This window comes from Genypterus blacodes, unplaced genomic scaffold (assembly GCF_046128005.1).
Source record: "Genypterus blacodes isolate CSIRO-AG114 ecotype Tasmania unplaced genomic scaffold, CSIRO-AGI_Gbla_v1 ptg000058l_1, whole genome shotgun sequence".
Classification (NCBI taxonomy): domain Eukaryota; kingdom Metazoa; phylum Chordata; class Actinopteri; order Ophidiiformes; family Ophidiidae; genus Genypterus; species Genypterus blacodes.
Genome location: NW_027466870.1, coordinates 7,353,798 through 7,367,500, shown reverse-complemented (window position 1 = coordinate 7,367,500; position 13,703 = coordinate 7,353,798). Strand labels below are relative to the sequence as shown.

General features: G+C 43.5%; 1 protein-coding gene across 1 annotated transcript; it reads right to left on the bottom strand.

The window, feature by feature from the left end:
• Positions 1-692: 692 nt before the first annotated feature.
• nrl (neural retina leucine zipper) lies at positions 693-3,281 on the bottom strand. The gene is made up of 4 exons (XM_076153131.1): positions 2,664-3,281; positions 2,257-2,547; positions 1,380-1,595; positions 693-851 (listed from the first exon to the last, which is right to left on the bottom strand). The coding sequence occupies exons 1-4, from the start codon at positions 3,279-3,281 to the stop codon at positions 693-695; spliced, it is 1,284 nt and encodes a 427-aa protein (XP_076009246.1).
• Between the last annotated feature and the right edge of the window lie 10,422 nt (positions 3,282-13,703).

Genomic DNA, 13,703 nt, shown 5'->3' with positions numbered 1-13,703 from the left:
AAATATTATTGTGTCATCTTTAAAGCGTAGCCGCTCCTTTAAGATACGTGAGAAACCTCATAAACTCGTCTCCCCCGTCCTCCGTCAGGACGTCCAGGCAGCAGGGAGGACGCCAGCCGACACGTACATTCACATCTTATTCCCAATATGGACGTCTGCTGGAGGTCAGATTCCCTGACTTTGTGCAGCGCCCTCTACAGCTACAAAAGTCTTTTCCTGTTGTCATCGCGTGCTGAGTAGTGCTCCCCAAGACCAACAAGCTGAATTTGGTGTGTAAATTTGGAGGAGTCACCTTTTATTGCAAGACAAGCCATTTGATTTCCTGTGTAATCTCGGGCCAACAGGGCTGTTTGGTTCACCACGGCTCTGGTGTCGGTCACCAGCACAAAGTCGATCCAGAAGACCTCCCAGTTAGTCTTCGTGCAACTATCAACTTCACAATAAAGTCCATGAAGCAACCTAGAGCTGAATTTAACTCAAACTATCAGTCAAATTACTCAAGGGTGAATTTCACAGTTGCATTTTCTGCCAGTGTCTCTCTCTCTCTCTCTCTCTCTCTCTCTCTCTCTCTCTCTCTCCAGCGCACACACTCACATTCGTACACACATCACCCTCCTTGTGATTACTCATCATTGATTGCTCCATCATCTGGCCTTGTTCTTCATTTTGTCTGCCCTTCTCTCTGGTTCAAATCAGAGGAAGTAGTCAGGGGGCGGGGACGCTGGGTTGCTGGGGTGGGTTGCCGGGGCGTCTCCGGGGCCCTGGTTTGTGCTGAGGAGTTTCTCGTAGCGAGTCTTGTAGGCGTCTCTCTCCCTCAGCACTCGACTCAGCTCACACTGCAGCTGCTCCAGCTGCAGAGGAAAGTGGCATGGTTGCAGTTTTAATGCTGAGCCACAGCACAGATTGCTAATGAACTACAGCCAGTTCACAATATTCAATTAATGGAATATGCAAATAGTATTAAAATCTAAAACCAAAGCTGCGAGGGTTGATGAGAAATGTTTGCTTTACTTAAATTGGATCATATGGACCTTTAAATGGGACAGATGGAACTGATTTCCATGATCTTAATTTTCTCATTTGATCATTTGAAGGCGATTTTTGTGTTACACCCTGTGCACACTGAATGAAAACATGCTGTTTTACTTGACAACTCATAGTTCTGATTGGCCGTCTGCATCAGGCCTTGGCTCCAGGTCGGCACTAGCTCACTACCTTGTACTTTGTGCTTGTGTCTAATCCGACATGTAAGCAACTTCATTCACATGTTAGATTGACGCATACATCCACATCCATAAGCAAAGGACTTGTCAGGGTTGTCATGTGGTAACGTAAGGGTCGGGGGCTTAGGGATTGAGTGAGAGTGCTAATGTGTGTACCTGTTGTGTGAGTACGTGTTTCTCCGACTCCAGAGCATGGCGGTGCTGTAAGCGTTTGTAGCGGCAGGACTGAGCGTAGCCTCGATTCTTTAGCGTGCGTCTCTTCTGCTTCAAGCGAACCACTTCGTCCTTACTCACTCCACGCAGGTGTCGGTTCAGCTCCCGCACAGACAAGCTCACCAGCTGCTCGTCGGAGAAACGATCGTTCGCCCCACACTGTAGACAGATGGAGAGAAAACACACACACACACACACACACGCAGGGAATATGTTATTGCAGAATGTCAGTTTGCCACGAGGTACGGCAGATGAATATGGGGCGACATATGTGATGGAGGACACATCTGAGTTATGTTTAACATGCATTATGGCTCATGCACATGTAATGAAGGTGTGTGTGATCAAGCCTGTCAGTCAGGGGCCACTTCTCAGCACCACATGTCCATAATCTGTCATGTAATCTGACTAAGTGTGGGTGACAGTTATCAGGATTACTCATGGCAATAATAGCAGATATTATGATAAGCTCACTTTGTGTTCCATATACTGCATAGAGCGATCTCCATGGAACACAGATTATAGAGGAGTGGTTGTTAAAGGTTATGAAGTATTGGTGTGTATAAACTCTAAGTCCCACCTCAGAATGTGAGCAGCCATGTAGGCATGTAGAGACTTTAAACTTTAAATGGAGACTTACTGCAGGATAGACATTCATAACCATGTTCTCAAATCCTAATCCTAATTCTTTGCTGCATGATCCCATGTGCTGCTTGTTTCTACATGAACTAAATCCCCATCTTTATTTAATTCACCCTTCTTGTTCTGTCCGGTCATCATTAACGTCCCTGGCCTGTCTGGGTTTGTGTGTCTCGTGTACCTGGCCGAGTTGGGGGTGATGATGGTGGTGATGGTTGCCATGCATAGAGTGGTGTGGATGATGCTGATGATGGTGATGCTGATGATGATGATGCAGGCGGCCCTGTGGGCTGAGTGGTTGTGGGTATGGTGCTGAGGCAGGGCCAGTGTTTGGTATAGAGGGAGGAGCGGATGAGAGGTAGACGAGCGGGCGGTGGCACATGTCTGTCCCTTTGGCACAGGAGATGTCACCTCCACTGTCGCTGCTGGAGTCTCCCAGGTTGCTGCTGGAACTCTGAGAAAGGGCCGGAAACTAAACAGAAGAGAGAGAACGCGTTGGAGGAAGAGCGGAGAGGACAGTTAGATCTATTTCATGTCAACACCGTAAAAGACAGACTGATCTTAACAGAAAGCAAGACAGATTGTTACCTGGGAGCTGACAGCTGCAGCAGCAGAGTTCAATAACGCCTCCACAGCATCTTCACAGCCCAGGAAGCCATTGGCAGGCCCCCTCTCTCGGTCTCCTCGCTCTGGCACCCCGCCCAAGGCTCCCAGCAAAGTGGCAGGTCCTGTCACTTCGCCTCCAAACTGCTGCTGCAGCGCCGCCAGCCAGATCAGGTCCTCCAGTGAGGCCGGGGTGGGACCCTGCGGCCCGCCGTGGACCGGGCTGCCCTCCACATTGCCCTGAGAGCCGGAGCTAACCCCAGAGGTGAAGCTGTTGGAGATAGAGAGGGGGAAGGAGATGGAGGAGGATGACGAGGACAGGGAGGAAGAGCCCGAAGGTGGCGGGTGGGCATCGCTGAGCGTCGGCGAGGGAGGCAGCGAGTTGTAAGGACTGGAGCTCAAACTGGAATCCTGGGGAGGATGGCCGATGTACGGAGAGCTGGAGGGGTCGTGGGGGAGGCCAGGTTTGGGGTACACAGAGGGAGGAGCCAGGGGAGGGGTGTCAGGCTTCACCTCAAATTTGAGCAGATCAAAGTCATTCAGGTACTCCATGGCCAGAGGGCTGGGAGGGAGAGAGTTAATGGGGATGGGAGGAGACGACATGGTGTCTGTGGATGGTGGGGCTTTAAATATGTTTCTCTGTGTGTCAGGACTGATTGAGGGTCCGCTCGTCCCTCTCAGTGCGGCTCATAGACAGCAGCAGCAGTGATGTCAGGAAATGTACTGGATGAGTTTCCTCTGTAAGAAACTGTGTGTCCCTCTGTCTGTGTCTCTGGCTCCTTCGTCCTGAAGGGAAACAGAAAAACAACATTATGCAATCTGTGATAGAAGAATCAAACCATTCCTACCTTGAAGACACCAATCTGATTCAGATCCCCTCTGCCACCATATACACTCTGTATGCACATGTACATCCTCTTATCACCCTCACACAGGTGTCAAGCCGCATGGAACACTTATTTTTAGAACCTGTTTGTGATGTTAGAAGTTGTGCATAATGGTGTAGGATCAGTCATTTTCTGTCATCCCGTGTCCGGTTGTATGAATTTTTGTATGTATGTTTTAAAAAATCTCAATCAGAATTAATTAAGTAAAATAAAACTTAAACTAACTAGTTAAGATAAATAAATAAATAAAATATCTGCATCCAGTCATTGGTTTATTTGTTTGTTAGCAGTCTCCTGTTAATGGGCTGAATTGAGTCTAAAAATAGTGTTTCTAGATATGTTTAATGATAATTGTTTCTTGGGAAATATATTGGTAATAGTAGGAGTAAGAGTCATAGATGTAGTAAGAATAATTATAATAAATGCAAGGGCAGAAATTCACCACATGAGATGACAAACAGAACTCCATCACCCCATAAAGAAATGTAATCCAGGGTTGTTCAGTCTTGGTGGAGGTATGTGCTTTAAAGAGTCCCCTCGTAGTTTCATAAAAGAGTGGAAACCCTATCTATAATTAAAAGAAAAACGTAAAAATATAACATCATCTCCTGCTGTTTATCATCATGATGTATAACTGATAGCAGTTCAGAACATAACTCATATTTCCAGAAAGCTCCACAGCTCTGAAGGCACCACATCCGCATTTCATGACTTTCACAGAGCCGTCCAGCTCTCAGAGTGAATACAGTCTCCTTTAAACATCTGAACATGTGATACAAAAACCTCTAAGGACTAAACATCACTTGTCACTTGTTTGCTGTAATTATAGAGAGCAAGCAGATAATTTAATAATGGGCTTGTTATTAATATTTTAAAAATAGAGTCCACATGAGAAGTGAAGGAATGCAGCCCTCTCACATCACAATGACAGCACTTCAAATCCAACGCTTATCATTACGGAAACAAACCTCTAATTAAAAATCCACCTTTGCCTACTGCCTCTGCTGTGCTGCTCATTAAATCTGCCCCCCCACGGCTCAAACTAGTTGGTAACAGAAAGCAAACTGTTGCCGGGGGGCTCCACGGAAGAGGCCTCGGCCTGGCCCGGGACCAGAGCGGCGGCCAAAAGCCATGCAGCCGGAAAAAAAACAGCCCGAGCGGAGAGCCGGGGAAAGAGGGAGAAAAAGGTAGAATGAAAGGAGAGAAATGTAGAAGGGCAGAGAGGAATGAGATGATCTTACCGTCAGTCATAGAGACGAAGGATGGTTTCAGGCTCTTTTCGACATCCCCCCTCACACTCACACACACGTACACACACAAAAATAATCAACTGACACGTTTGGAAAGAGACACAGAGAGAGAGAGAGAACAGAGAGAGTGTGTGTGTATGTGTGTGTGTATGTGTGTGTGTGTGTGAGCATGTGTGTAGCATTCTGAGTGCCACTGCCCCCTTTCTGTCTGTCCCCTGTGCTGCAAATCCCTGTTTGCCCCCCCCCCCCCTCTAACCCCCCCACCCCCCTCCCCACATCGCTCACTCATAGTTCACTGTCATAGTACCAGTCTCTCTCTCTCTCTCTCTCTCTCTCTCTCTCTTTCTCTCTCTCTCTCTCGCTGTGTGTGTTTGTGTGTGAGTAATTATCTCTTTCTGTCTCTCTCCCCATCTCTATTTCTCTTTCATTTCTGTCTTTCTGCCCCATCCTCTCTCTCTCTCTCTCTCTCTCTCTCTCTCTCTCTCTCTCTCTCTCTCTCTCTCTCTCTCTGTCTCTCTTTTCTTTTTCAGTTGGGTCCTCTTTGTTCTCTCTCTCTTTCGTTCTTTCTTTCTCTGTTTCTCTGTTTCTCCCTCTCTCTGTCACTATTTCTCTTTTCTATAGTTCTCTTCTCTTCTGCCCCCCTTCCACATACACTCCATCTAATCTTGCATATAATCTGAATGACACACACCAACAACTTTGTTGTCCCAAAACATGTAAACTGCAACACACATATTTAGTTCCTCTCCCCCCTCTCTCTCTCTGTCCTTCTCTGTCTTTCTGTCTCTCTCTGTCTCTCTGTCTCTCTGTCTCTCTGTCTCTCTCTCTGTCTCTCTGTCTCACTCTCACTCACACACAAACACACGAAAATCATGATTTCACTCATGAAATCAGCCTCGATCTCAATTAGTTATATCAGATTTCAGTCAATGTAGACAGAATGATCAGTTTGCTTATTTATCAGGAAATAAACATGTGGTAGAAAATAGAGCAGAGTATAGAATAGACTCTGTACTGCCTCACAGTGGCCATTCACTGCTACTGCACTGCATTACTAATGAGGTCGTGATGCAGGAAGGAGCAGTTTTGAGTTTGTGCATGAACACACAGATGCCATCAAGATCAAGAAGAAGAATTCACCTTTAAAACCTCTTTGACCCCCCAAAACAAAAACCCACAGAATCCATTAAAGTCAGGAATAAAAAAATGCGTTCAGAAATTTGAGGCAAATCAATTCAATGTCAACATTCCCAGCTTGTATCTTCCTCAATTGAATCGTTTGCCCCGCCCCCTATCCCCCACGCTGTCTTGTCTCTTGCACTTTGGCTCAAAATCTGTAAATTAGTTTGCTTTTGTTTCTCCCCAACTCAGCAGAAAGGATGCCTTACAGGTACGCATGTCTTAGTGCTCCTTAAAAGCTGACCGTGTTAATCCGGCGTCTCTCCGTGTCTTAATGACGTCTCGCTAAGGAATCAGTGAGTTCATTTGCCATTACAAATCTGATCTGTACAGTAAGCAACACCAACGCCACAACCAGACACTAACTCATGGAAACAGCACCCTGATTCCTTTAATCCACTGCGTTTTACCATTTGAATTCATTTTGCACAACTGTGTGAGCCGTGCAGATAAACTAGGATATAAGAAAACCATTAAGGATTAAATAAGAGTCAGTCACATTAAAAAAAGACAAAAAAGGTCCCAACAGTTGTCAGTCCCGTTTTTTCACTCCCTCTTCCTGTCTTTCTCTAGTTTAACCTCTCTATCTCTCCATCATTTGTGTTTCCGGGGAAAGCTTAGCGGCTAAACCAACAGGGCCTCCCATGAGGGTGAGGGACAAAGAGAGGGGGAGACACAGAGGAACTTACCTCATACCACACAGCCCTCCTGCAAACAGTTCTCCTCCAAAGCACCTCACATTCAGGTGGACACGTTCAATTCACACCCTGAGACTCTCCGCTGAGTGTTTTCAGTCTAAATTTAGGGCCGTGGTCATAATTAACAGGAACACAGAAGTGGAAGAAGTGTGTTTTTTCTCACTTAACTAATGGATTTAGTCAAGCTGTGGCCAAATTCTGAAAAAAAAGTGTCAAACCTGTCAATTCATTTAGGATCTACTGCTGTGTGAGTGTGTGCAGCAATGCATTAAACTCAACCACACAAGTAGATAATCACATTAGTCATAGCTGCTTTCCATTTAGGTGTTCCAGTGATCAGGGGCCGGGCGTTGTGCATGCTGGGCCCCTTTCACAGCTAAATGGAATGGAACCGTTCATGTTATTAGTGTTTTTCTGTGTGTTCTTCCCTGTTGTAACAAGTCATTATGTCTACAGGCGTATTGAGTAGAGTGTGGACACCTTCAGGAGCACCATGTCCTTGGAGAACTTATTTTATATTTGCATGACTTCTCTCTCTCTCTCTCTCTCTCTCTCTCTCTCTCTCTCTCTCTCTCTCTCTCTCTCTCTCTCTCTCTGCTTTAGACTTAATATGGTAAGAATTTGTATTTAGAAATGTATTGCAAATTACACAGAGTAATGTATAAACACACCAATTTGTATTAACAAAGGACTTTGACTGGTCATCAGCTGCATTCTAAGCTTGAGTCTCTCCCATCAGTTCAGATCGTGGTGCCGGAAACACCTCAATGGGAAGCTGACCCCTGTGTCACCCTGATAACCCCTCCTCATACCCTTTAATAGCCTCTATCCTCTTAAGCATCTAAAGGTCAAGTAGGGTCATAAAAGGCCACAAGGGGCTGAAGTGGGAGAAACTTCATCAGAGGCTGGGGTTGTTGGGGGGGACACCAGAGACAGAAACAAGAGGACGCGGCATTCACAGAGGGAGATGGTAGGACAGCGTTGAGGACAGGCCTGGTGTGTGTGTGTGTGGACAGATGGTGTGAGGTTGTGGCTTGTAGGGTCCCAATAACTCTGCCTGATCCCACAGATACATGTCCTAATCCTGACTAACTCGGCAACAAGCTACAGGCTTACACGTCTCACCTCCCTCTGAGGAGCTGTCTCCTTCACTCTCTACACACACACACACACACACACATGTACACACACACACACAGATCATGTATGTCCATTGGATCCCAGTGGTTGATTAATTTTAACATTTGATCACTGTAATTCTTTGTTCATTAAGTTTTCATAGTTTCCTTTCCGTTCCCCTTGCATTCTTCATATTTAATGTGCAGCCTGTGATTATCTGTGTGAAAACATCGATCATAGAGATGAACCTGAATGATCGGCCAGTTCTGCTGCGGTACAAAACTTAAACACTTTAGGCTTGTGTCCTTTTATAGCAGCACATTTACTGCATTGCTGCGTCTTAGCTGCTCTCATCAAGCCCCATCTGCAGCAGGAGAATGCTGTTATTCTATTGGCAAAAACTGCTGTGAAAAACCACAACAACCTGTTAATACCGAAGAAGGTGGCACATAATTCTTCTTGGTGGTAAATAAAAATGTAGGGGGAGAAGGAATGTTGGGTTTAGATTAATCAGGTGGATGAAACACGACTCCTAGGGGTTTCTAATGTGGCTCTAAACCTACTGAATATATAATGATGCCTTCAGGTGCTCACTGCAAAGTGGTAAAGAGCACACTGTCAAATGGTGCACGCATCTTCAGCACGTTTGAATGCATCACAAAAAAAAAGAAAGTCCACATTATGGAGACAGCATGACAATAAATATGGAGATGCAGAAGATTATTTTATTTTATTTTATTTTATTTTATTTTATTTTATTTTATTTTATTTTATTTTATTTTATTTTGCATCTGACCAATCAGAAGCGTGGCAGGTTTTCATGAAGGGGTGTTAAAAAAAGAGTACATAAATAGGCCTGTTTTCACTCAGTCTGCCAGCAGTGCTGCAGCAGGGGAGTGAAAAGGTTGATCATTGTATCTTTTTTTGCAGTAGCTCCATTTTAAACCTTTTGGGACTTTTTTACATCCTGTGCTGATGTAAACGGTGCTGCATGTAACGTACACATAAACTGCAGATATCATTGTGTTTGCAAACATGTTGTTCTGTGTCTAACATGAAGCATCTCTGTAATATCAGTCTGATGCCTCCTGGCTCTATGGTTCCCCACAAACCTCCTTACATAGAAATAAAACATGCAAATATAGACAGACAGTTGCAGCACAGCACCCAGTGCTCATTATGATCAATAATAGATGTAAACACTTTGATTCTCTCTGTCTGCCTCACTAGTAAAGGCAAATATTCTGCATTTGCTCGGCCTCCGGCACCTTTGTCTCTGATGCAGTATATTTCCTCCCCCTCCCCTGGCTCCCTCTAATCTCTGTGTTTTTGTATCAGGGATCTAATCCATCACTTCAACTGTTAAGCTTTAAATTGCCTATTTAAGATTTACCTGGAGCAACAAGATTACACATTTCGTAGCCGTTCAGCTGTTTAGCGTCTTTTATTGATTTTTTTCTGTGTCTACAGCCACGCTGGTGTGTGCCTGTGTGTCTGTGTGTGTTTACCGGTGTTGTCCACGTGTTAGGGTCTCATTGTGAGTGGACTTATTAGGCTAGTCATGGGATTAGAGCTGATTCTCCCCCTGAACCTAGTGTCAGATTAACAGATACTCACGCCTTCATAAAGCGTCTGTAATGTAGATATAAGCTGTTGGTCGCCTCGCCATTACCTCACCCACCCCAGCATGAACTGTCTGACTGTTCAGATCAATGTAAACACTTATCATGATCAGGTCACCTCCGCTCTGGGCAGACTCTGCTGCAGAGTTTTATGGGGATTACTTGTGAGTTTGGTTGTGTAATCGTACTCCCCGTTAAATCTATACATCTACCTATACAATGCATTTGGAAAACCATATGATATTTAATTAATCACTGTAAAGGATTTTCTTGATTCTCCCTTACAGCATGTTTGGTAAATAGTTTTCTTTCCTAATCAATAAACCCCTCAGTTGCTTTTATAAGTGATGTAAAGTTGATTGCGTAATCACCACACATCGTTTAATGCATAGGCAGCAGTAACGGTCACATTGATCTGTTGCTGGAAGCTTCTTCTAAAGCCAAAGACAGCTTAACCTGTCTCACTGGTTTGATTTGAGCGACCACACAAACACACGTATTAAAGGACTTTAATCTGAATAGACAAAAACACAGACAAAACCATAAAACAGACAGACAGACAGACAGACAGACAGACAGACAGACAGAGACAAACAGGGACAGAGGTTAGGGAGGATGAGGAGGAAGATAGGGATGAAGGGATTAAAGTGGTCGATACTTTGGCTCCTATCCCAGACTGAGAGATGACACTAAATCTGTTAATTCATTCTCTCCCCCCCCCCCCTTCCCCCATATAGGGAACGCTCTGTTGCTTCACAGCTCCCACACACACTGCTGATGTAAATAAAAGCCTAAATATGGGTATTACATGGAACATTAAACACAAAGTATTCTAAATTTAGATGATTACTGTAACTGTGTTGTATTTGATGAGGCATGCATTTGATGCTTAGTAAACAGTTTATTCCCTCACAGAGCAGAGTGTGTTTCTCTGTTTGTGTCACATGGAATACTGTGCATGCACGTGGTTGCATGTACTGTACGTGTGTATGTTTACCAGCATTTATGTAATGGATGATTCTCAGGGTTGGAACAGTGCAGCACGTCTCTGCAAACAATTCTGCTTTCATAAACGATCATTCATCACATTAAGAACTTATGTAAATTTATCCAATACTTGACAAGATGTACTTCCACCTCCAGGATTAGATTTGAAATACAAACTACATCAAGAAGAACAAGAGTTTTGAGGCAATTGAGGACTTTTGTTTTGCAATGTCATGTTTTAACAGTAAAAGAACAATCAACCAAAATTGATGTTCTGGTGTGTTTGGGTCAACCTCCTCTATTTCAGCATGATGTATGTTTCGCTGACACCTTGTCACCATAGAGACATTAAGACATACTACCACTCCAATCCATATACTGTATGCATTAACTTCATTCCAGTGATATATTGAAATATAAGAGGATCAACCAGATGATGCTGATTCAGTGTGGTGCATACTATCATGACAAATCAATAATTATGGATTGACTGATTGATTGGTCTTCATGCCATAAGCAAACTAAGTCCATATGCAATTTCACTCTCAGTTAAGCCAAAGGCACAAATTCAAACAAAATATTATTTCTTCTCTTCAGGATCGATCAATGGGACAACATCCAGAACATCCAGACTGGTTTCCTCCAAACTATTGATGATAGATTTGTGCTTTTAGATCGTAGGGGGAGATAACTGTAGTTTGTCTGCAGGCTCTGGGCATTAACCCCTTAAATTTCATTATTGAGATATGGAGCAATAATTGGATTTCTGTTGGGTCTTGGCAGGGGTATGAGTGCCCTTCAATTCTGAGCACTATTTCAGTTGCACAGTGTCTACTTATACTTTTTACTATTTTCACACTTATATAATCCAGTCACCACTATTTACTACTGAATATGTGTCACAGTAGGAAAGTACCTGTTAGTCCCTCATTGTGTCTCTGTCTAACAAACAGGGTGAGGTGATTCCAAAGGCAGCCGTCCCGTCATCCATTAGCGAGACGGTTCCCATGGCGACCCAGCAGAACAGCTCACTTATGACCTTTTGTAGACATGGTAGTAATTACATTAAATTACACTGCATCTTATCATTGTCTGCTTTCATGAGTCATTTCCCATGCAACGAGTAAACCTGCTGTGAGGATCCACATGCTAATAGACTTTCACAGCCTGCGCCTAACAGTCGGGGGGCAAATGTTAAACAAAAAAGTTAAAAGAAGCTGTTTCAGTGGATTCACTGGATGCAAATTTTTAATGCTGCTTTCTGTGTTTATAAACCTAAAATGTTACAAATGAAGCATTTCCCGTCTCAGCACACAGTGGCTTCTTCTTAAAGGAAGAAGAGAGGACGGAGGCTTATGTGATCACATCCTGTGGCTGCTTTGGACTGTTTGCATCCTTTTCTTTTCACGCATCTTTCGCCTCTACCCACACATGTTCTCTTTGGCTCCACTCTTTCCTCGGCCTTTATGCGATCATGTTGCTTGGTAACAGCAAAAGAATGATGAGAGGAGTAGGATGTGTTCTGGGTTCCTCCCGTGTGTGATGTGATGTGCCTTCACACCAGCTGTAAGGAACGAGGCTAATAAGGAGGCTAAAGACACAAAACAGTGAAACCCATTGTAACGGCTGTCCGAGATGATTAAAGATAATGTTGTAAATCAGTGAGTCTCAAACCTTTTTAACCGCTCTTAGCAAACAGAAATATCCCTCTATGACCTCACTAATAACTCACTAACCCTTCAGGGCATGTTCACACTGATGTGCTTTAGCTGGGTTTCCTTTCCTCCCATGGTTTGCTGCTTTGCTGCTTTGCTCTCTGTGAACTCCAAATCTAATGGATGGAGCCTATGAGTCATCATAATCTATGGAGTTTGTCTAACACGTCTTCAGATTAACCCGTTGAGGGTTGTGGAGTTGTTGCACATGCTCAGTGCGCTCATTCTGCTGTTAAACAGCAGTGTGAGGCAATGTGGGGGTTACTGAAGTCAAACTCACAGTTTAGCTGCAGAATCCTGTCTTGATTTCCTGCCATTTTAGCTGCAGGCATCGTAACCCTGAAAACCTTCCTGTTTTCATTGTGTGCATCTCACACAGAGTAAAAGTACACAATGTGCCCATGGAAAAGCTGATAAATAACTAAATAACTAAATAACTACACACAATTTAAGTTAAAAAACATATTTTGCCTGGATTTGAAGAGTTCTCTGGCTCACCACCAGGGGCGCTCTTTACTTAGTAATAGCTGAAGCTGAACTTTTTACAGCTGCTTTCTTGACAATATACTGTATCTTTAACTGAATATGTTGCTTTGGTGGGGATCTTCTTACATGGAAGGATTCAATAACTGCACAACTACAAAGATTCAATTCAATGTGGTTTCAAACCAGAATTTGAGATGGTGTTTTAGATAGATAGATACCTGATTGGCCCCCAAAGGGATATAAGGATATGAAAGCTTTATTATTTTGCTTCAGGAGGAAGTGTGTTCATACAGACTGACCCGCCCATGTGAGATGTCTGAGCTGATTTCCTCGGTGTGGTTCAGGATATTAAAACATCTTCTATCTACAAAATGAAGGTGAAGAGAACAATGGACAGAGATAAAGATAATTAATGTTATTGTTATTATGAGTAGATTGATTAAAGTTGGCAAACCTTTCTGTCTCCATGTAACATGTGAAGAATTTGAAAAAGCAAAAATAAAAATAATTACGAACATTAAATCACTACATATGTAATATATACATCTGTATTATTTGGTTAGACAGCAGGAAGCTTCTGTCCAAAACTCCCCAAAGCCAAACACAGACACACCTGACACACACTCAACCTCTTTATCTCCATTTTAATAACAAAATGTCTTAATTAGCTGGCAGCGTTCCAGTCCTATCTGAATCATTACAGCATTACAGCATCTCCAGAAAAAAGGTCAGGGCCTGGTTGCTAATGACAACCAGCGAGACCGCTGCTCCGCTCAAAAGATGTTTCTCCTTCATTTGTTGGGATCAGTCGCCCCCTGCTGTTCCACATTCTCTAGCTGTGGCACACATGAGGTTTCCATGGCAACCAAAGGAGGCATTTCTCAACACAGTTCTTAACACTCTATCTATCTATCTATCTATCTGTCTATCTATCTATCTATCTATCTATCTATCTATCTATCTATCTATCTATCTATCTATCTATCTATCTATCTATCTATCTATCTAATGTGACTATTGTCCCTAAAAGCTAAAGCTAAAGTGTAATAAAGACTCCCAGCTCTTCATCCTTTAGTGTTTTA

Bases quoted from the DNA above. Each gene is read 5' to 3' on its own strand.
- nrl (XM_076153131.1), bottom strand. From the start codon at position 3,281: ATGTCGTCTCCTCCCATCCCCATTAACTCTCTCCCTCCCAGCCCTCTG. The intron at 2,548-2,663 runs GTAACAATCTGT...TCTTCTGTTTAG, and splicing joins CTGCAGCTGTCAGCTCCCAG to TTTCCGGCCCTTTCTCAGAG. The intron at 852-1,379 runs GTACACACATTA...TTTCCTCTGCAG, and splicing joins AACACGTACTCACACAACAG to CTGGAGCAGCTGCAGTGTGA.